At 37.1% G+C, this 24,743-nt stretch overlaps 1 protein-coding gene across 2 annotated transcripts; it reads left to right on the top strand.

Annotated features, from left to right (window-relative positions):
- The first annotated feature begins 3 nt into the window (after positions 1 to 3).
- LOC590478 (mitogen-activated protein kinase kinase kinase 1) lies at positions 4 to 23,604 on the top strand. Of its 2 annotated transcripts, none has more exons than XM_030996083.1 (18): positions 4 to 406; positions 8,364 to 8,502; positions 9,831 to 10,010; positions 11,033 to 11,101; positions 11,329 to 11,541; positions 12,959 to 13,075; positions 13,498 to 13,661; positions 14,087 to 14,199; positions 14,612 to 14,826; positions 15,214 to 15,465; positions 15,964 to 16,085; positions 16,510 to 16,601; positions 16,756 to 17,720; positions 17,960 to 18,118; positions 18,725 to 19,019; positions 20,313 to 20,455; positions 20,901 to 21,032; positions 21,470 to 23,604. In XM_030996083.1, exons 1-18 carry the CDS (start codon positions 141 to 143, stop codon positions 21,620 to 21,622), a joined length of 3,789 nt encoding a protein of 1,262 aa, XP_030851943.1. In that variant the 5' UTR covers positions 4 to 140; the 3' UTR covers positions 21,623 to 23,604. The 2 variants fall into 2 exon arrangements, with proteins under 2 accessions (XP_030851943.1, XP_030851944.1); XM_030996084.1 differs by lacking the exon at positions 4 to 406 and adding an exon at positions 4,273 to 4,402.
- The last annotated feature ends 1,139 nt before the right edge of the window (positions 23,605 to 24,743 follow it).

Genomic DNA, 24,743 nt, shown 5'->3' on the forward strand with positions numbered 1-24,743 from the left:
GTCGTTCGAAATCTGAATTTCGAAGTAAATTTGAGAGGACAGGCGACGGCCTGACAACTGATTCAGCTGCGTGATTTGTTTTCTTCTTGTAATGATTACTTTCTCATCGTGAACCAGTCCTCAAAAATTGGATTTATATCATGGAAAAAACCGGAGAACAAAGACTTCACAAATCGCGATCAAAACATGGCGATTGCACACCTGAAACTCGAGAAGGCTCATCTTCTGGAGCCACTGGTGGTGCCGTTCGCAAGTCTCGCAGACGATCGGGGGAGCGATCACGTTCTCGCAATCGCAGGAGGAGTGGAAGCTCGGGTTCTCAGAAATCACCTACTGATGCCGATGGAGGCTCGATCGCTAAACCTCTCCCGGGAACTCCTGCTTCAGTTGAGCCTAAACAAAATGGGTAAATTCAATTTTGTTCATACTTTGCAGGGTTTACCGTCTGGCTTATATCTGAATCACACAAAATACAAACAACATGTCTCAAAAACAAAAGTACAATAAATTTAATCTTGAGAAGTATTGGGATTTACTCATTGCTTGTATTACATGATGCATTGAATATGAATTTGAATTTATAGTCTCATTCATGGGATTCATTTATCATTAACTTTGTCTTTGCTGCTTTTTAAAATCGTGTCACAACCACATTCTTTGAAATATGCTTTTGTATATTTAGTTATTAGTATGTAACTTTTTTGTGTTATTTTCAAAATGCTTTGTTTTGTTTTGTTTCAATATCTCTTTTTGTTATGTTTATCTTTTTATTGATCAATATTTACACTGCTACTCTTTTATTTTGATAGTGAATAGATCATTGTGCATCTTCATTTTTTTGAAAATTATAATGGGGTGAAATGTTGGAAAAGGATGCAACATTTATAAAAGGGAGGGGGGGGGGGGGTACACTTTATTTTTCCCAACCATGTCATTGATGTAGATTCTGCGTCAATTATAGTTTAATTTTATAATTTTTACCTCTTAGGAATGTAGGGCTAATTTACCAAAAATAGACATTTCTAAACCATAGGCAAAGGTTAACAAGTTAACAACACAATGTAAGTTTAACAGTAAGTAAGTGTATAATTAATTATGTCTCCATGTATCTAGGCGACGGACAATGTAGCCCTTCTATTTATCTGATTTTAAAGGGAAGTCCACCCTGATATTATCTTGGCTATAAAGCAGAAAAACAAGAGAAACAAATTAGTGAAAATCTTCTGGTAAGCCTTCAATATCTACTGATCTTTGTGATAGACTGCATAGCCCTTTGAAGATTAACAATAGAAGAAGAAGGAAAGTTTAAGCAATATCTGATTAAAAATAGGAAAGTTATGGATATTTGAAGTTACATGTAATTTTGTCAACATTGAAACACAAATTGGGAACACTGTGGCAAGCTGCTCTCAAATTTGCTCTGTACAGAAAATGTCATAATTTTTCATTTTCTTAGTTATTCGTTCAGGAATTGTATAAAAACATATTTGTTATTTAGGGTGAATGTATGATTGGAAATTTCTTAAGGGAAAACATAGATTTTTGAAGTTTTTTTAGTACAGGGCGAATGGGAGGAGACCGGAAAGCTTGCAAGAAATGCCACAGATTTGCTTATTTGTGTTTGATTGATCTCACCTTAAATTATTCATAACTTTCTTATTTTTTATTGCTTTTTGTTCAAACTTTCACATACTACCTGCTTCTCTCATTTGTCTGCTTCTATTAAAATCAACTTAATATCAGGGTGGACTAATAAACTTCCCCTTTAATCAGGTATAAATGGTCAGATACCATGAAAGATTCACTATTTGTGCAGGCCTGGAATTCTTGTTCAAATGTAGGACAGTCCACCTTGATGTTGATGTGATCAGTTATCGTTGATACAAAGTCCCTCGCCGAATATTTATATGTTAGGACGACAATCCAAGATGTAGGCTAAGTAGTCTCTTTGGCCACTTGAACTGGTATGGCTTGAGTACACATGACCCTAGATATTGCAAGGCCAAGGTCAAACTGTTCAGGTTCAAATAATTATTGTCCCAAGATTTTGCAGTTACAGGAGAGGAGCAACAAATATCAGTTGTATGTCCAGGGACTTATGAAACTCATTGACCTCGCTGCTGTACTAATTTGCACACCAACCATACTTAAACGTTCATATGCTAACAAATCTACATGTATCTTAAAATGATAAAATAATCATAAGATCTACATGTACATGTAGTAGCAGGTCTTAGAGGGTGGCTAAGGGAAGATGAAGGCCCATTTTTGTGAGCCCAACCCCCTCCCCCCAAAAAAATAAATATATACAGATTGTATAAATTCTAAAACATCTCCTGCTTATACTCAGTAGAGTCAGTATAGTGTACTTGTAACTGTAGTTCAGCAAATACTTTGTAAAATGGTTAAACTTAAAATATAGTACAGTACATCTTATTTCACTAAACAAATCAAGTGCGCTCCTATCCCCTAGAAAAAGCTTTGACATCACATTATAAACAGGAACTTTACGTCTTATAATTTTTCAATGTTTTTTTTGCACATGTATCCCCATTTAATAACATTCTGATGTGGCTTCTCTCTGACTTAATTGTCCATCCATTGTACCATGGACCCTACCATGATTGTACTATATCTTGAAAACAACAAGTCTCTTTTGTTATTTGTTACCAGTGCAGGATAGGGTTTCTGGCATGAGTTTTTGTTATTCAACTGACTTTTTCAATGTAGACATGGGGTGAAGAAAGACATCCTTTGTATGTTAATCTCTGCTGTCGTAAATGCTCTTTTCCTCCAACCCAGCAACACTGATAATGCTGTTGCTATACAAGAAAAGGGAAGGCGTGATTGTGATGTTTGTGGCATTTTTGAGGGGTGTTTGTTTGTAGTCCACCATTGCTAGTAATTTGTATTCCCCAAAGTCCATATATTTAAATTGGAGTAGATTTTGTTTCACTTTCATGGTAAAGGAAACAGAGAGGGGAAAAGCATGGACTTACAAAGTAGGTCTATTGAAAAAGAAAGGAAAAGGATAAGGCTGAACAAAAAAGGGAGGGAGGGGATTTTGTTGATTACAATTAGTAAATAATGATATGGCCATGCCAACATGTACATATATATTCTACTCATATTGATACAGGTCTTAATTTTCAACATTTTTAGGGCAAGGCCGCTTTTCTGTAGGGCACATTCCTATATTACAGCACCAATGGGAAGAATTGGAAAGGGCACACAAAATCTCCAAGGCCAATGAGAGGGGCATTGAGGTCAATCAAAGGGGCATCCAAGGCCATGGCCTTGGTGGCCTTGGATTAATTTAAGCCCTGTTGATAACAAACTACATTGTACTATTGTTTGAAGTTTATTTGTTCCACATTTACATCAAAAAACAATTTTGTTTCACTATGCTGCAGTCATTTATTGCCTCCCCTTTCCCTTGTCTTGTAGTTAATTGTGAGTACCGGTATTGGTCCATGTATCCCTGTAATCTTCCTTTCTCTGTTTTAGCATGTATTTGTATTTTATAAACCTAATAACTTTAGTTAATTATGTCATTTCTAGTTTAAAGAGCTTATCCACAACAAGCGCTGCTTTGTCTAGGCTCCGCCACTAAATCTCCTAAGTTTTAACTGAAGGACAAGTTTCTGAATAGTGTGCACCAGTATTCTATACTACTTGTATACTATAATCATTTTTCAATATTATGTTGTTACACTCTTTTGTAAAATGAGATATTGTGGAATACAATAAACTATCTTTCTGTCTAGAGCTACATAAGGGCCTAAATCATTGATGAAAGTTACATATAAAAGACAAATTACAAATTAAATAGTGATTCACAATATGTTACATGTATATACCCTGGATTTTATTGAAGGATTGCACAACTTCATAGTTCACGTAAGAATTTAACAAATACCAGCATTTAAAAGATGCATTTCCTACATTCCTACACAAAAGGTAAACAGTGATGTGTCATTGACTCAACGGCTCAGATCAAAGTACAACAATCCAAGCTCAACCCACACCTACTAGTAGTAGACTACATGCCTCACTGAGTTTGTAAATTGTAGGCCTAAACTATATCCGACAGCTGTCCATTAGAGGGGTTTTCTTGATACTGGTAATTTGCGGTTGAGCAGTTCGAGTTTGGAAAGCAGTCAGGGCTATACACACGATTTAGTTAGGACAGCGGATCACAATTGTTCTTTCGTTGACGCACTTTAGGCCTAGTGTACACACAGGAAGACTGATACGTGTTAAAGTGTACTTTATAGCACAGCAGTGTAGGGAACTTGGATAGAACTTTGCTACTATCCTGAATGGGAAACTTGGTATTTTGTAACATATAAGTTGGACATATACATGTATATGTTTTCATTGGATACTGTAAAGGAGTTTGGTAAGTTTGTTTGGTGTCTTACAGTAATTTGAAATGTATTCAGGTGTTGTTATGTTGTTTTTTATTCTACTCTTTAACAAAATAAGGATCTGTACATGTTCTGTATAGCTAGACACACATGTATGCCTACAGGCTACATTGTGTATTGCGTGCTAAGCCTACATAATGAGGACCTACATGTATGTACCATATGTGCAGTACAGATGTCAGGAGTATTGTTTTAAATGGGACAGGCTATACTTCAGAAAAATTTAATGCTGCTAAAAATTGTACTACATGTAAGTAGTTTGATAGATGCAAAGGACTTGTACAATGTATGTACAGCATTGAAAAATGGAAAAATACTCAGTTGAATTAATGAATTATATAAACTTTTAAAACAGGTTGTAAAATGCAGTGGAATATTGATTATGATGGAATTCATGGCATGATATTTTGTGTGTATGTACAGCATATAGAGCCATTTGCAATAAACAATTGATAATTGATGAAAAGGGTATCAACTGGTAGACCCATGTTCTGAAACTTCCTGGGGCAACATAATTGTTGTACATAATTGCGCTAGTGACACAATTGTTTTTTCAAAGCTATATCGTATATTGACACTAAATGAAAATAAAGTTCTGTATCATATTGACAATTAGACTTCATCTCCCAAGAGAGGGGTGTGACGCTTTGTCAAAAGAAGGAATTGTTTAAGTTTTGGTAGAAAAGCCCATGCACATGTACGTTTACATTTGCACATGTATGTGCACATGCATGATTACTCCTTTTTATGTAGGGATGTGTCATCAATATGTACTACAGTTCAGCATGTACATGTACAGTTTTATGTCAGAAATGTGCAGGGCGTACACGACATTATGTAAAAGTTTGTTATTGAATTTTAAAGAAAGTGCACTGTATGCTGCCTGCAAAACCCCCTGTACGTTACCCAGAACATCCATTTATAAATATAAAATAATTACTGGACATGCATGAAAGCCATTACTGCCTGAGTGATCGCTCATGATCACTTGAGTTGCATATTGATTGGATTATATACCCATTACCATAACATGAGTGACTCATCTCGGCATAGGGGTTTGATTACCCCTGGTAAAGTACTTTTGTTAGTACATGTATGAGTAATACAGTAGTATTGCAGGGCAGTCATATACATGTATAGTACATAAATATATTTCATTTTTTCATTTCATTTCATTTATTTTCATATTTCTCATGTTACGTAATACATTTCAAATAAAGTACAAGTTGTTTTTTCAATGATACATGAGTAAATAACATAAAGATAAGTGGTCAATATAGAGTAATGATTTAATTGAGAGAAATATGATGGGACCTACATGAAAGCAAGCTTGTAGAGCTGTAGGCCCCAGTCAAATAGTTTGTGGTAATGAATGGAGGATGGATAGTGACCAGTCTAAATGAATAAACAATAAAAAAGGGAAATAATAAAGAAACATGTGGTGATGCTGTTTATATTGTCCCTTCCTTTCTTACAGTGTAGACAAAAGAGGAATCAGAAATTATTTCTGTTGCTTTCAAATTTTCAAGCATTTACAACAGTGTTGGTTAAATGTACAAATACATATCAATTTTGTGTGATGTTGTGTAATTTTGGGAAATTAATTGAGCTTATCAGAAAATGATGCTTGTGAAGTAGAACCACAAACCCAACAAAAATATTCTCCAGGTTATGTGCATACGTATACATCACAAATGCAGGGCCTAAATGTACATGTACATGTACATGTACATACAGAAGGGCATTAATGTCTCTTTGACTCTCAGATACATGTACAGTACATGTATACGGTACAGCAGGGCTCTGGCTCTCAAAAGAAGGTATACTCTATAAACATGCATGCTGGTAGTAGTATTTGTATGGCATTGTAGCAAATGATAGAAAACTGGACAATAATTAGCAGAAATTCCTAGCATTTAGTGTGAAAAATGAGGAAGATAGTTTAACCTGGGAAAGCCACACACACAAAAAGAAGCTCTATTCAATAAGCTGTATGGAGGAAATATCTCTTTTCAATAGAAACCCTAAACGAGATACCGGTAAGAACAAAACTATCATTTACTGCTTTCTTGTAATTTCCTCCTTTCTATAAACGTTTATTCTTGACATCTTGAATATGCAACAGTGTCAGAGATATTCAGTCAGGGATTATTCATTGTAACTAGGCAACAATATGATACAACTATCTACAAAGAAGATCACATTCAATGACATTTCAATCATACGTATTCCTGGTGAGATTTAACTCATAGAGACCAATAATGCTCTAGTCTCTACTACCGGTAATAAACATAAGAAATAATGCTTTTTATCTGCTGACACATGTTTTTAAAAAGGTTTTAAAGAAAATAATACCATGTGAAAAGTGTATGTCTATGTAAAGTTTTCTAATGTAGAACAACATCAACAACAGATATACTTGAGTAGATAAAAAAGTTTGAAATCATAAGTTCTCATGTGTTAAATTGTATAATTATGTACCTGTATGAAATGAAAACATTAGAAATACATGCATAATCCATTCGAGAAAGGGTTCATAAAAACATGTTAAAACCCCCAAGAAAGTTAGGATTTCAGAAAAGAAATTAATTTGCATTCTGTGCAAGAGCATGTAAAAGAGCAAAAATTCCCCACTGATATTTCCACCCATAGATGTTTTCCTCTAGGGGGCTTTTACAAATAAATACAAATCTTCACAAGTCTTCACAAGTAGCACTCTATGCGGTCGCGTGTGGTGTGTAGGCCTACGTCATTAATACCTTTACCACTTCAATTCAAGCAAGCCTTTGCCAGATGTCTCTATTGTTAACGAGGGGCACGCGATAAAAATATTGGTAGTGTTTGTTATCAGACCCTTCTAGTGACTGGAAAGAGCTATATATACATTTTGTTTAATTACAGGGCTGTTACAGTGAATACCAGTATTGACAACATCATTTGGGATGCAGTTACCCAAAATCATTTTTCACTGCTCTAAATGTGAATGACGACTAGCCAGGAGAAGAATAAAAATGATATACCTACATGTACTCTACAAGTCGCGAATTATTTGACTACGACAAAGACTACATGTACAGTGTACACACAAAGCGGTTTGTTGATTTGATAGGAGTTTACCGGTAGTCATAGTAACCAGGGTATCTATTTTTAGATCTTGGCAGAGGCATACATGTACATATTGGTAGATCATATCTGTATGATTTGTATGAAACCCCTCAGTATGTACATGTAGTCGCCGTTTGCGAGGAAGAAGAGATCTGTTTTTGTAACTTGCTCACATTAATCATGAAGTATGACTTATTCGTCAACGCCTATGATTTTAGACATTTTGTTTGATAATGTGTTTCTCTTTTGTCATTGACTTTGGTATTTAGCACTGATGAGTCAAAGTCGTGGAGTTAATTATTTATTTGAAAAGCGTTCAAATTAATTTTGTGTTTTATGGTAATTTTTTTTTAAAGGGAATTATTAATGCATGTTTGAGGCTACCTACTGTGTTCATGTATGGTAATGTGGAATCGACTTTGTCTATGTGTCTTTGGTTGAATGATACATTAAAAAATATGTATAGTTATGATACTGTAGGTCTACACAAAAGCAACCACCACCACCACCACCACCACAACAAACGAAATATCAACAAAGTTCAAAGTAATCAAAACAACAGTATACTTGTACTTAGATTTCGGATAATTTAGATGCATGTACCATCTCCCCTAATTGTTATATTTTTTGGAATGCTGGTTTTGCCTACCGGTAAATGTGCAAAACTTGTCTTTTTATAACTTCTTCATTTTTGTTTAACAACTTATGTAATATTCATATTTTAAATGTGCAGGTTTGTGTTCCAATTTTATTTTCCTTCTCCATTAAGAAAAACATTAAATTGTTTATACTCATGGTTCACTCTCATCTTCTGTTGCCAATTTACAGATCATCATCAGATAAAGAGATGAAGCGGATGTCCAAGCTAGATGACCCTCTGGAGAAGAATGCCATCAGGGAGAAGCTGAGGGGCAAGCCAGGGGTACGGAGAGAGGGAGGAGATGCCCCCAGAACAAAAGGACCAATGGTAAGATTTTGTTATCTCTTCAGGGTTGCAAAAAATAAAATAATAGATAATGATAATGATGATAATAAATGAAATGAAATTACTAAACAAAACCCATGTTAACTGTGAGTGATGTAACTCTGTAAAACTATTTAAATTGTTTATTAAAAAAACACATGAATATTTGGAAAACTGATGTGAAGGAAAACAAAATCTCTTCAGGGGTGCAAAAAATAAAATAATAGATAATGATAATGATGATAATAAATGAAATTAAATTACTAAACAAAACCCATGTTAACTGTGAGTGATGTAACTCTGTAAAACTATTTAAATTGTTTATTAAAAAAACACATGAATATTTGGAAAACTGATGTGAAGGAAAACAAAATCAAAGATTAGAAATAACTCCAAAAAAGAAAATTGTAAAAAATAATTCCTTGAGAAAATCCCTATTATCAATGTAGCAAAGGTAGATAGATTTTTGCAAGATTAAAAAAGAAAAAGGAAAATGTTTCATGACAACTATTTAACATGTTCATTAACAATTACAAATTAAATGTTTGTACATGTATTGCCTTTAAATGTATTTTAAATCGCCCTGAAGGAAATCTAAATCTCCCAAAAAGCAGCTCTCATAAGTTAAAAAAGCATTTTTATTCCAACTGGCACAATATAGGGTTTAATACATGTTATAGCACTAGCAGGCAGGTGATCTGTACCTTACGTCAGAGCAAATTAAAAGCAATCAAAAGAGGTGTTCTTCCAGCACTTTTTGCAGTTATAATAAAGAATAGGAAATGATGCAAGTCCTGTTGCCTTGGACTGCAGCTGGAAAAGAGGGAAATTAGAAGATAAATTGTATAGGGAGTAGGAATATTTTTATTTCTTTGGGATAAGAGATTCATTTCAAGTGTGCAACTAATTGTGTGTCATAATATACTCCTTACTCATTACCAGATGTGGAAAATGTGGTCCAATTAATGAGTACAAAGTCTGTATTATTATTCATGTTATTCCATTATACTCTTCCTCTTGAATGTACATGTAATGTGTAGTGTGATTAAAGTATAGTCATTTCTAGATAAAATGAATTTACATTCCAAGTATGCACAACATTGAATGTACATGTATCACTTCCTGTGCTTGTGTACTTGCAGCATTTTTTTCATTCACTGCACATGGGAATTCTAAATGAGGGACAAAATATTTAAGCTTTCTTCCCTCCCTAAAGCAGATAAGCTTAAAGAAAATAAGGTTTACAATCCATGCATGATGTACAGGGTGGTAGGATATGAATATTATATTATCAAACACTTTAAAGATATTTCCCATTTATTGATGCATAGGTTGCGAGACCACCTTCATCACCATCACCTGTAGATGGGTCCTCATCTGCCTCGTCCACCCCACCCCCACCACCGGTATCAGCATCCTCATCGTCAGCAGCGAGGAGACCCAGATCTCTTCTCCCTCAGAGGTCACAGTCTCCTTCATCACATGGCAAGGAGTCACCTTTCACTAAACAGGTAAGGAGAGAGAGAGGGAGGGAGGGAGGGAGAGAGAGAGGGAGGGAGGGAGGGAGGGAGGGAGGGAGGGAGGGAGGGAGGGAGGGAGGGAGGGAGGGAGGGAGGGAGGGAGGGAGGGAGAGAGAGAGGGAGGGAGGGAGGGAGGGAGGGAGGGAGGGAGGGAGGGAGGGAGGGGGGGGGGGAGGAGGGAGGGAGGGAGGGAGGGAGGGAGGGAGGGAGGGAGGGAGGGAGGGAGGGAGGGAGGGAGGGAGGGAGGGGGAGGGAGGGAGGGAGGGAGGGAGGGAGGGAGGGAGGGAGGGAGGGAGGGGTGGGGGAGGGAGGGAGGGAGGGAGGGAGGGAGGGAGGGAGGGAGGGAGGGAGGGAGGGAGGGAGGGAGGGGTGGGGGAGGGAGGGAGGGAGGGAGGGAGGGAGGGAGGGAGGGAGAGAGGAAGGAGGGAGGGAGGGGGAGGGAGGGAGGGAGGGAGGGAGGGAGGGAGGGAGGGAGGGAGGGAGGGAGGGAGGGAGGGAGGAAAGGAGGGAGGGAGGGAGGGAGGGAGGGAGGGAGGGAGGGAGGGAGGGAGGGAGGGAGGGAGAGAGAGAGAGAGAGAGAGAGAGAGAGTGTGAGTGAGAGAGAGAGGGAGAAAAGGGGGAGGAGAAATCTTTGAGCAAGAAACAGGAGAGAAGAGAGAGAAGAAATAGGAGCAGAAGAGAGAGAGAGAGGGATAGAAGGTGAGCATGACAGAAATAAAAAAATGACAGAGAGAAGAAAATGAGAAAGATCAATAAAAGAAGAGAGTACAGAGAAAGGGAACATATTTGAAATATAATATGTACATTACATACAGGTTACAATCATGTTGAAGCTAAATCTGCATTTCTGCAATGATTCTCATACAATTGTAATGTAATTTGCCTGATAAAGTAGCTTGTAGTTTTACAGAAAGATACAAAAATGTAACATTACTTTTCTTACGATATAGAACTTACAGTTAAGTCATTACCATGGTATGAAAGAAACTAAATTATATTTCATTTCTTTTCAGGTTGTAAACAGAGTTGCTTCACCCACATCACCCAGAATTCCAAGACACAGGGGATATGTTTCTCCTTCTGTAAGTTTCAACTTTCGTTCTCCATCAATATTGCAAGACTGCTAATTTATTATCCCTTTCCAGTCTTTCTCTTCACCTATAAGCTTCCTTGTTCGAAAAAAAGTTTTCTCTTCTTATTTGATTAATTGTGTGTAATTTGTTTTTGCATTTGTGTCATACTTTCATTTTAACTTTTCAACTTTTCAATTGTGATTGATTGGAGCATATTTTCTCTTTGATTCACGCAGGGTTCCAGACCGGGCTCTCCTACGGGCGGCCACAGGAGGGTGCCATCACCAAACAACGATTGTCTGTTCACGCTGGCAGTCGGAGTTCTGAAGAAGCGCGTGGAGAGGGCGCTTCACGCGAGACTCTTCCTCCTCACTCAGAGCGGTCCCAACTCGTTCCTTATCGGTGGAGACTCGCCAGATCACAAGTACAAGGTCACCATCGGGTCACAAGTAAGAAACTAAATAGATTTCTATGTTATTTCTTTTCAAATTTTCTCATCTAAAATCTTAAATCATCAATCCTTATTGTGAAATCGGTGTGCTAGTATTGTAGATTTGCTTACATTGTGAAGAACAAAGATGCTATTCGATAACCTCTGTTTATATTTCTTTTAAAAAGTGCTAGAATTTACACCAATCTATTTTTTTAATGTTCATAATTTTGTAATTGAAAGCAACATCTGAAATGAGATTGTAAAGAAAAAAATAAATATACAAGTAAAATAATATAACATCATTATAGATTAATTATTTTCAGCCCCATACAGTATATCAGCACTGCAATTCTAAAAAAGGTCTATTCCAGTAAACACCTTTCAAAGTATTCTTTTTCATTGTTAACTTTTTATTCCATGGTCATTTTTATCTACTCTACTTTAATACATTCCCCTTGTATGGCTTCCAGATCTCATGATTTAACAAGAAAATAAAAATCTAATTTAGGATGCCAAAGTGACTATATGGCTTCCACGTTGAGTGCAGGCCTGCTTAAGGCCAGTAGGGATTATAATCTTATCAGTTATCAGCTCTGTTATTATGTTCATATCCTTCTGGGCGTGATGCATATCAACTGTAATTAATTTTGTGCGCATTTCTAGCAGACCACGCTCAGATCTCAAGGGCATTTTAGAGCAATTTCTGCCAATTTGAACCACTGCGTACACATCAGATGACGCAGTGTCAACACGTACTAGTAATCATTATTGCAAATATGAAATATGGAAATTTTGAGCATCTATTCTTTATCGCCTGGCTCTGTGTCATGGATAACTGTTCTGTGTCACGACGTTGTCATTATTAATTCCAATATATAGCTTTTGAAATGAAAGTAAAGATGTGACGGATTATCAAATATTATGATGGAGTGTGTTTAGGCCAACAAATGCGAGGACAAAATTTCATTTTGTAATAACCACTATGCCTAAGGAAAGTTATATGGTATCAAATGATAATGGAGCTGAAGCAGTATGTTTAAAAATGCACTTTGTTCATGTTTTCCCCCAATATTTAATTCTTAATTTCAAGTTTCTTTCAATAACTTTTTTTTTATTGTTTTGTCAACTATATACACCAAATTAATTGGAAGAGGATAATAGAATATTGTGTTCATATTTATATTTATAACTTATAACCTATGCTAAATTTCAGAGACCTAAGTTCGTTTATTCTGCTTGCAATAATTTTTGATATAATAATAGTGATAATAATGATAATAATCATAATAATGGTAATAATAATAATAGTAATAATTATTTAAAAAAATAAAAAAATGATAATAATGATGATGATGATGATGATGATGATGATGATGATGATGATGGTAATAATGATAATAATAATCATGATGTTTGATCTCATTCTTTCTCAGAATTGCAACTGTGGTAAGGGGCCCTTCTGTGTTCATCTGCTCTTTGTCATGCTACGAGTGTTCAAGCTTGCCGAGGATGACAACCTTCTGTGGAACAGAACCCTGAAAAATTATGAGGTAGGCATCAGTGTTGTATGATCTTAAGGATGTTATGCTGTTGTTAAATGTACGATTCCTTTATTGTGATGAGGCATTTTCGACATTGGAGTTTTCATATTGAGGATACAGAGGGAGAAACAAAGGATAAATGGGGAGAAAGTTAATGCACATGTAAGAAGAAAAGAGAAGGGGATAGTTAAAACTAGAAAGAGGAGGGAGAGAGAGAGAGAGAGAGAGAGAGAGAGATAGAGAGAGAAGGGGGAGGGAGGTTAAGAAAGCAAACATAAACAAAAAATATTGAGTCTGAAAGAGGGAGAGAATCCATTAGTGTACTATATCAAGACAAAAGTTGAAGATATACATACCAGTTTGACCTTACCAAGAGTGTTCTCATATATACGGGAGAAATAAAACAAAATATACTATTTTTATTTCCTCAGGTGGAGTTGCTATTTTCCAAATATGAAGCTATGAAGAAGAAGAAATTAAAGCACTCTCCTAGTCAGTCAAGTCAAAGGTCACGGAGGTCATCCCAGAGTCCATCCACATCGCACCTTCCCCGACCAAGCTCTCCATGCCCATCAACAGGCAGCAGTGACCAAAGGTAAAGGAATTGACATTTATTTACATCATGATGACAATATATACAAAGATAAAAGATGGAATATCATTGTAGACTACAATACCAAAATTACGTATAAGTTAACATAACAACTTTTAGGTCAATGTTAGAATGTATTCCAGAACAAGTTGTTAAAAAAGTATTGCATTCGTATACATAGTATCTTCATTCACTTCATCAGCATAATCATTTAGAGACATACATGTATGATGAAAAGAATAGGCATATATTTGTTTACTATACTTTTAGTTTAAATAATCCAATTGGTTATGCTAGTAAGATTATAAAATCATGTCATTTTGCATAGAGTTACCACCCTCCTGACTCTAAATAGATCATTTAATCCATGTTTTTTTGTAAATATGTATGTTTAACAATATTGGCTTGTTTTGTCTGTGACCGTCCAGGGAGGATGAAGACCTGTGTCCTATCTGCTTACTTGAAATGGTAGAGGGTGAGAGTCTAGTGGAATGCAAGAATGGTTGCCACAACAAGCTACATCATCACTGTGTAGCAATATGTAAGTACTCACCAAAAATATGGTACCACACTGATATCTTTCCTTCTCTCACTTTACCCTCAGTTATAAAAAAGTGTTATAGGAACACCTGTAGCCTTCAAATGTTTTCAACTCATTTCATGGACCAAAGTTTTCTAATAGCCTTTAATGGATAAAACTGGAAGAACAGTTCAAACGCCTCCTTTTAGAAATTGTGTACTTATCGTTATAGTACTCTATCATAGAAATGCGTCAAAAGTATATGTTATTTGTAATAGAAGTTAAGCTGTTCATATAGCTGCTCACAGAACCCAGAAAATTTGTGCATTAGCTACTTGAGCCTGACTCTTCATACTTTTGGCAAGACTATCTTGTACCATCAATGCTGGCCGATTTCACCAAACCACCTTCTTGGTTTGCCATTTTTTTCTAGGGGAGGGAGAGTGCAAGAGGCAACAGGAGCCTATGGTGTGCCCTCTGTGCCGAGCTATTTGGGCCGATTGCGCCCATGAGAACCAGGCCGGAGCTGGGGCAGCATCATCCACCCCTCATCCCTCCACGGAGCAGGGACCGGTAGAAGAGGAGGCTGGCATCACGGAGAGCAGTAGACTCCAGACATTCCAGCAGAAGAAAGAGGGATGGAAAGAGGTATTGATGATGAATGATGATAATCAAGGACTTAAGAGCAAGAGATGTTTTTTCAGTATTAGCAAATTGCTCTTATCAACGTCTTTAGCATATCCGGTTAAATGTGTATTTCCTTGTAACTCATAAGGTATTATTATTGACGTTATTTTTGCATACGATGATAAGGATGATGTTGATGATGATTACAAAACAAAACAACAACAATAATACATCTGAATTAGTTGTTATGGAATATAGGGCGAATTGGAATTGTTTGAGCTACATTTACATCTATTTCCAGTCTTCTTGAAGTTATGGATTGAGAGAAATTCCAGTAGTCATTATATATGTTGTACATCTTTAAGATTTCTTATGTTAATATCTCATTTTCACCGTCATTACCTCTAGGCGTTTGATAACAGCCTCGTCGAAGCCATGTTCTCCCGTGACTGGGGCATCCGTGAGAACACCCTCCACTCGCTCAGTCAGCAGTTGGCGTCGAAGCTGAAACACAGCAGGGAAGGCCTGCTGAACGAGCCTCACGACGTTGAGACGTGTGAGCAGTGTTTCCAGGCAGACATGATCACCATGGAATCTGGCTTCATGATGGTTGCCATGGCGTGTTCTGATCCAGTCTACAAAGTTTATGTAGCAGCATTGGTGAGTAATGATAACGATCACCATGACTTCATTTAAATATCACATATTGCCGCTGCTTTTGATGCTGATATCGCGTAAACAAGATCATGATCGAGTATTTGCCTTGATGTATGCAGAGTTTGTATTAGCTCTCGCCAGTCTCCCAGATTTTTATATAATTGATGCAATTTTCTTTCCTCTAGAATTATATGATGACAAATTGTATGATGTATTAGCTTCTCAGTATGAATGAATTTGGTATATTTATCTGTTTTTGTTTGAAGAAATTTGATAGTATACATAATGATCATTGAAATGGAGATCATTTAAAATGCCATATCTGGTATGGATAGTCTTTTATTTTCATTCTAAAGCACAAATATGTTCTCACTCAAACCTTGTACAAGGGGTCGTATTTCATATGTCTTTATTTTGTTAAACTTTGTACACAAGTATATTGTATATTCACACTAATGCATTGATGAACTCACTTTTTATCTGTGCTTTGATTTCAAACAGAGAGTACTACGAACTCTCTTGATGTGTTCACACTGTAGTACCGAAGACCAACAAGCCCAGCTGAGAAAGTGGTTACAGCCTGTCATGTCGGCCATCTTGGTCAAAAGCGCAGATGGCAACAGGTATGTTGTTACTTTCACTTCAAATTTGCAGTTTTAATCCTAAGTTCTGGAATGTACAGAGAAATAATTAGTGGATCCATGATTCATTTAGGATTCATACTCTGTGTATACGTTATATAATAATAATACTCAGTTTTTGTATATAGCGCTTATTAGAATCACTAAGCGCTTCCAAACTTGGAGATTATTACCCCGGCTATGGCTGTGCTGCCATCGCGGCGCTCTAGCATATCAAAGAAGACAAGACAAGATTTTTATCATGCATTTGTAATTTTGTTATATCATATTTTTTTGAGATATAGAATCTGCTGATTGATGTCTTGAGAATTACCAATATTTGTATAGATCTAATGTTATCGTTCAACAAGTCTTCTATGTGTTTCATGTGCTAATGTCTATTTGCTTCTGGTCTGCTTCTTAACAGACGTACAGCTCAGCTGTCTGTGTCAGCCATGTTTGAACTTGCCAGAGGAGATTCCGGAGAGCTAGCAGTCAGCAAAGAACTCTCCTGCTCAAGTAAGTTCCAAGTTCAGATCCTTAAAAATCATAGTGCTGTCAGTTTAAATACAATATTGAATTCTCTGAAACCAATATACTCATTCAACAAATTTCAATGCATTTTTAAAAGAGAAACAATATTAATGTCCTCGTATCTTTTGTGTACCAACAGGTTGTATAGGACTGGGCAGCCTGGATTATATCCTGTCTTGTCTCATCAGCGACATCCAGATCAACGTTGGAGAGACATCGTGGCAACACATCCTAGGATGTCTTTGTGTCCTGGAGAGAGTCTTCTCTGACTTCCCGGAGCGCTTCGTCATCACCGAAGACCACAGTTCTGAAGTGGAGAAGGCGAGCAAGATCGAGTGTCTGGTTTCCATAGCGACCTGCGTGTCCTCCTACCTCAACAGCAGCCATACCAGGATGTGCAAGATCGCTAAGAAGATATCGGTAACCGTGGCGAAGATCCTAGTAGCGGATGCCTCGGGGTTCGCCAGGATTTGTGACATGATGAGGACGCTGGAATCGCGGGAGGTGGGAAGCCGGATGTTGCGCCGACTCCAGAAGATCCTCGATGAGTATGAAGGTGCTCAAGATGAAGCAGCGAGGGAGAGAGAGGATGCTGCTGTGCATGGTCACGATGAAGGAGGAGGAGTGTGTGATGATGAGAGAGATGGGAGACGGAACGGGATGCTATCCAATATTCAGGATTCCCCTTGTGCTGCAGAAAACACTAATGTATCGTCAAGAAGATATGATCATGCAATAACACCATCGAGACCTTCTCTAAGAGACAATGCAGATGGTTGCTTTCCAACGAGAACAGATAGCAACGAGCAAACGAACGTTAGCGACCTATCCGACTTGTCATCAGCCTCTCCGACCACACCCTGTGACAACCCCATCTGCTTCAAGTCGGAAGTGGCATCCTCGCCGAAGAAGAGAATGGCCGCATTCGACTTCACGTTGCCGGGCGTCGGCTCCAAGAACTGCAAAGATGAGGTGGAGGCGGAGGAAGCAGAAGCTTTAGCTATTGCCATGGAAGCATCCATGCATACTCAGTGTGTCTTACCGTGTGTCCCAGGGCTGAGGACAGAGAGGGATGGAGATGTTATCATCAAGATAGATCACAAGGTAAAGGCAATTTTTTTGTCACAAGAGATAAAAAAAAATATACATGAAGAGATCTGAGATATACCCATTGGTTAACTGTTCGCCAAGTTGCCTACTTCACGAACGACTTTATACCCATGCATGCATTGACATCTTTAAGGCTACATGTAATATTGTTCTGTTTTGTTAGTAATTTGTATATTAAATGCATAAGAAATGATTATATTGTAATTTGTATTCCCTCTTTGTCTCTTGTGCAGAATTCCACAGAGGAGGTTGATGGTGTTGTAAGCCCAAGATCAAAGCAATACACAGAGTCCCAGAATTGGACCAAGGGTGCTATCTTAGGTACGGGTGCTTTCTCATCGTGCTACATGGCTAGGGACGTCAAGACAGGAACGTTGATGGCAGTCAAACAGGTACGTGCTCTCAAAAAATCAGTCATCAATGGTTGCTGAGGGTTCTGGAATAACTCGACAGATTCTGGTTCCATACTGCAATCTATCTGATTAATTTAGATTTACCGAGATATTAAGTTAATCACATACAGTTCAGTACATTTCCAGCCTTCTTTAACAGCTCCATGCAACTGTTGCCAGAAAGGAGTGATGCCTGTGGTGTTAGGGTTGTATGGCTTAATTAGAATAGTTGGCTGGCATTCTTATATTCTGGTCCTCCTCATTGTAGGAATGAGCTTTATCACAACTTCAAAATACCTTCATCAGCTAGTGATGCAGGCATTTTTATCAAACGATTTACATCTCTAGTAACCTAGAAGTTGTAATATCACTCTCTTGCCCTATGTCCCTGTGGCGTGTGATTTTGGATGACATCCAGATGCCCAAGACCCAAGAAAAGAAACCACGCACTGCTGTATACTGACGCAACAATCAGGGTTCAATCAGCAATTTAACAGAGATAAACAATAATAAGTCATCTTGCATAAACTGACTTGAAAGTAACATATCATGTATCAAATTAAATATACCCTGACAATCTTGGCTCATGTCCTTTTTCCACCTCAGATATCATTCTGTCGCAACAACGCCGGAGACCAAGAAGACACCATGGAGGAAATCAAGAAGGAGATCAAGCTAATGGCCACCTTTGACCACCCTCACATCGTCCGCCTCATGGGGGCGACGCAGCACGACGCCCACTTCAATGTGTTTGTGGAGTGGATGCCGGGTGGAGCAGTTTCCACGCTGCTCAAGGACTTCGGTGCCTTCAGCAACGCGGTGACGGTCAAGTACATCCACCAGGTGTGCCTGGGGCTGGCTTATCTTCACGATAACAGGGTCATCCATAGAGACCTTAAAGGTGAGAGCCGGTCATATACAGTTAAACCTGTCTACAGTGACTGCCCAAGGGAAACATAAAAAGTGGTCCTTGTAGACAGGTGGTCTTTGAAGACGGGTTCCTTAACCCTATTTAGCCCGGGCTATTTTGAAACTGCATAGCCCAGGGGGGGGCTTCTCAGGCCCCCCCCTATGATCTCGGCCGTGAAACGCCCGATCGCCGCGAAAATTTGCATACATGTCAAGTGAAGTGTATAGAATACTATGGTAATTTCAATTTTTTGAAAAATTCACTCATTTGCATATTTATGGTAATTTATGCAAATAAGGTCATAAAATTCACATTTTTGCCCATAAATCAGACATTATTCATATTTAAGCATTCTTTCTCACTACATATATTTGTTAGACCATTTGGAATAATAATACAACACAAAAAATTGAAAAACCAGGGTTATTCCTTATGTTATCTATTGTTTTGTTAATTTCTTATGTATTTCTTTGTTTTTTTTAAGTTATGTATTTTATTGTTTTTGTTGTTTTATTTCATTTCCAACTATAATTCAACTATTTTGACCCAAAAATAAACACCTAAACTATAAACAAGACCAAATAACCAATGTTTTATCTCTTTATTTGAAAAATGAGATTTACATATGTTTTGTACACAAATCACAAAAATGAGCGATTTTCGGGCTGACATGCAAAGACAAAAGGACACGTGACTTCGTAATGGTAGGTCCGATTTTCGAAAAATTTCATTCAAAAGATGCGCAAGACTCGAAAGAAAAAAGTCACAAAATTTCAGTGCAAGATTTTCTTGCGTTAAAAAATTATCGCGAAAAATGTCGAGGGGGGGGCTTCTCAAGCCCCCCCCGGGCTAAATAGGGTTAAGTACATGTTTCAATGAGAAACCATTTTCAAGGGAAACAACAAATGTGGTCCTTGTAGACAGGTGGTCTTTGTAAACAGGTGGTCACTCCAGCAGGTTTGACTGTACCAGCCTTTAACATTGTCTTAATCTGGCATTTTGAATGCTGTATCTTAAAGTGTGTGCTAGAGTCCTTCTTTTGTCTGGAGTGCAGTACTAGTATATTCAAGTTTTTGTTTTATACCTTGTTTTTCCATCACAGTAAAGTATCGAGGCAGACATTAGTCATGTGCTGCACAAGTTGTCTTATAAAGTATGAGTTTTACTACTGAAAACAAAATTGAATTCATTTTTAGAAAAGACCTAGTGTCTGATAACACAACTAAAACATATCTTATTACTCAACTAATAGCATTGTCTTTTCTGTCGCATATTCTGATTCAGGGGCCAACTTGCTGATGGATAGCACTGGCCACCACCTGAGAATAGCTGACCTGGGTACAGCAGGCAAGATGAATGCTGATATCACGCGGACTGATGAGTTCAAAGGTCAATTCCTAGGCACTATCTCCTTCATGGCTCCAGAGGTAATTTTCGTTTTTTTTCTTTTCTCTTTTAAAATTTTGTCTTTAATGATACTATAAAATTTGGTTTTGGCAACAATAGTCACAACTGACTTATCACCAATAAGCCAAAACAGAAGAAGAAGAAAAAGTTATTTATACTTCCTTCAGAGTTGGGCTTTGTTGCAAGATTTTTATGAGTTTTTATTGAATTACCAATAATGATACAGAGCCCGATGGAGGAATACTTTTTGTTGAAAATGTGCTTCCCCTGTATAAATAAATATAAGCAGCCCAATATTACTTATATGGCTGTGAGTATAATGAAAAAGATAAGTGTGGTGTTCGCTTGTGTGAAGTCTATAGTTGTGCACTCGACCTACATTTTAAAATCGAGTTCAATTCATGTCAATTCTGTAAAGTCATGGTATTATTTATTAATCCGTTTGTGTTTCTTGTGATCATACAGGTGTTGAGAGGAGAGCCGTACGGTCGTAGCTGTGATATCTGGAGTGTAGGGTGCTGTATCATTGAGATGTGCACCACTAAACCACCATGGAATAACACAGCGATATCCAACCATTACCAACTCCTTTTCAAGGTATGTCGTCCATCATCCTATTCCCGGCATTACCATAGACAAATGATCAATGTTTTAAAGTATATGGCAACATGGAGTTGTGTTTTTAGAAAAGGATGAGCAAAACAGATGGTTAAATATATCAGAAAAAAAGATTGAGTCGTGTAAAGAGAGTTAAATTTGTGCAGAATGCTATCTTTGTAGGGTCATTGGCAATCTGATGTCCTAGAGTACATGTTGCTATGCAGAACTCGGTATTGGCATGAAAATTAACAAAAGATGAATTTAATGTAATGATAAAGATGATAATCTCAGAACTTAAAAGCTGTAAGATATGAAAATGAAAATAGAATGAAGACATGGTAGAATGGTTTAGAATTTACTTTTCTCTTTAATGCATGTACATGTATGTCATTTCCTGTTAAATTTACATTGAATTTCCATCCCTCTATCTTCAGATCGCAAGTGCCAATGGGCCTCCGCCGATCCCAGAATCCCTCTCTCCAGCCCTACGAGACATCACTCTTCGTTGCCTCGAGGCCGAGCCATCCGCTCGACCGGGCGTCATGGAGCTTCTGAAGCATCCTGCATTCACTCAGATGAAGAGATGAGCCTTTGGGCTATTCTAATCTATCTTGAAGCCTCCAGCCCTACATGACATCGCTCTTCGTTGCCTCGAGGCCGAGCCATCCGCTCGACCAGGCGTCATGGAGCTTCTGAAGCATCCTGCTTTCACTCAGATGAAGAGATGAGCCTTTGGGCTATTCTAGTCTATCTTGAAGCAATGAGGGTACTTCTTTCATTTCTTGGAAGAATTTGATGTATCTTGTATCTGGAGAGGGAAAAAATAATCCAAACACCATCCGAAGTTGGCTTAATGTCTGTTGCAGAGGAATTCACTGAAGTGGAATTTTATTTCTGGGTTACTTCAGAGTTTCTTAGAGCCTTAAGGAGATAAAGAGTCTAAGTAATGGATGTAGAAACCATTTTAAGCTGGCTTTTTTGCTTGAAGCAATGCCTATAAAATAGTATTGTATTCCAATAAGAGCTCTCAAGCAAAAGGTTCTTCTTTCAGGGTTACCTTGAGGCTTGATGAGCTCAAGATCGAGACAAAGCCATGAATGTAGCTGGCTTCATTTGTGGAGGTAATATCCGAGCAGTGTTTCTTTCTGCTTGGAGGAATAGACTTGAGCAAAGAATCTTTCAATATTTTTTCAAGCCTGAATTCTAATTACCATGTGATGTGCAGATAGAAATGTAGTTCCCGCAACAAATAGTCTGGACTTCTCAGGTGCCATGCTGGTCAGGTGAAACCAAGAGTAATACTCTCTACTCTGCCCAAGACAAGTGATTTTATGACTGATGTAACTGTACTAGGAAAGTATAAATTTGACATACCGGTAACGTACTTGTGTGCAAAGACTGCGATAAGATGTGATGACATTATGTGGACAGTTTAAATGCTGCTTGTTAAAGTGAGAATAAGTGAAGTTTATTTTTTATATGTCACTCTTCTTAAAAATCTGTCTATGGTAAAGACAATCATGTTTTAATGATGTGAGATTAATTTCTTACATATAATGTACATGAAATTGTTGCATATACTTCTTTGTATTCAAAGGATCTCTACCATTTCAGTTACAGTAAGTTGAAATAATTTTAACTCATCCACGATTGATTTCAACTTTTCTGTAATACTTCATGAAGTGCCCAGTTATTAGACATTATCAATGCCAACAATAAGTATGTAGCCAAGATGTACTTAATATTTTTTTTACAATGTCGATACCATTCCAATGGATACCCATTTCTAGAAGTACATCAGAAGTGTTAGCCTTAAATTATGTGTGTGTGTGTGTCCTTATTTCTAGCAATATATTATAAAAGCCAAGGTTAAAATCGTGTGTGATTGGATCCTTTAAACTTTTTCTGCCTTAATTAACAGTGACTGTATTCGCTAAAGAACCACCAAATGTGCCCAGATTGACATAGTTTTGCCAAGAAGATTACGATTGTTAATATTTATGTATTTTCTTTCCATTAAAGAAACCCAGTGTTTGGAAAACTCCCTCTCTGACTTTCATATACTATAATGTATAAAAACAAAAGGAGAGTTATATCCCAACAGCTAATTATGATATTGGAGAAGCTTTTAACCCCAATATAAAGTATATATTTTAAAATGTGATAATTCTCTGTCCATATTCTATAATATGGGTTGTTTTACTATCTTTACTAAAATAAGTTTTTCCTTTTTTTTGGTAAAGAAATGCAAGGCTGTGTAAAGTAAGCTTTACATTTTATCCTCGGTGTAAAAATACTTCAGAAAAAAAGTGCTCACTTTTTTAATGATTTTATATTTCCAAGTGCCATATGTCCCAGCTAAGTGCCTAAAACTTTTTACCATTCTGATATACTCTTTTTAAAATTTCCATTTGATATATGATACTATCTCAACAATTAAGACTGGTAATTTAATAAATACAAACAAGTCCTTTTAAATTCAATTGATTTTGTTCTTGAATCGTATCGACCTGAGTATATTTAATGCTGTAAGCTAGTTTTATTTGATAACTTTTTTTTATCTTGCCTCGCTCATAAAGTATTTTAAAATGAAATTATCAATGCTTGTAAAGCACTGATTGCTTTGTTTATACATGTATGACATGTTTTAATTATTACTAAGATATATTTTGTCTTGTACTTAACAGAGTGATTTTGCTGTGTACCTATCAGGAATTTTTATATAATGATGATTATAATCTGACAAGCTCACGATTCATTTATTTAAATGAATTGATTGTTTATATGCAAGTGTATTGTCTGCCTATGTTTGATGCATTGCCTAAGGATGGGAATGTACATGACAGCATAGCGGCACGAGATCAATACATCTGCGTTGTCAGCATTTGTATATGGTGCCTATTATTATTGTATATAAGAGATATTGTATATATTGTATTATTTTGTAATAAATCCAAGTGGTATTGTGATATATATATATACATTATATTTCAAGTGTTGTTATTTGTTTTGCTCTCTATGGGGTTCAAGAGTTTTGGGGTTTATGAATCCAATCAATAATTTTTTCATTTTTGTGTAAAAAAAGAGTCTTATTAGTTTCTGTTAGCCACCATCAAAGCATATTTTACTCACATTTCTCGTGAAAATTAGGCATTCAAATCTGTTGTACTTCAGCTTCGCATTAACAAATAGTTGTAATTTAAAAAATGCTAAAAAATAATCACACACAATGAGAACTTTACTTAGCAACATGATTTATTCATAGTCACTCTTCAACATGCAGAAAATATTACATCAATCATGATTTCCATACAATGTACCTCAATCCTGAGCTGTACACACTACAATTTAGAGTCTCATAGACAAAAGGCGTGGACATTAGTGAGAACTGCTCACAGAATCAGTTCTCTAGATGTATATGTCTTTCACAAACACAATTACATGTATACACATACATACCGGCTGGTTTGTTCAGCGAAACACTTAATAATGATGATCAAATGTCTTGTTTACCCAGGGTAGCCTCATCGGCAGTAATACTGTTCTCCCTGAGGGTCCTGCAATCATTTCCATAGATACTTATTCATAGATATATTCCATAGATGATGTTGGTCAGGTTTTCTACTGTACTGTTATCACAATGGAGAGACTTCCATTGAGCACACTACCATGAACTGAAAATCACACCATTTACAGGGGCTGTAGCAT

Source organism: Strongylocentrotus purpuratus, unplaced genomic scaffold (genome assembly GCF_000002235.5).
Source record: "Strongylocentrotus purpuratus isolate Spur 01 unplaced genomic scaffold, Spur_5.0 spur5_scaffold_3, whole genome shotgun sequence".
Classification (NCBI taxonomy): domain Eukaryota; kingdom Metazoa; phylum Echinodermata; class Echinoidea; order Camarodonta; family Strongylocentrotidae; genus Strongylocentrotus; species Strongylocentrotus purpuratus.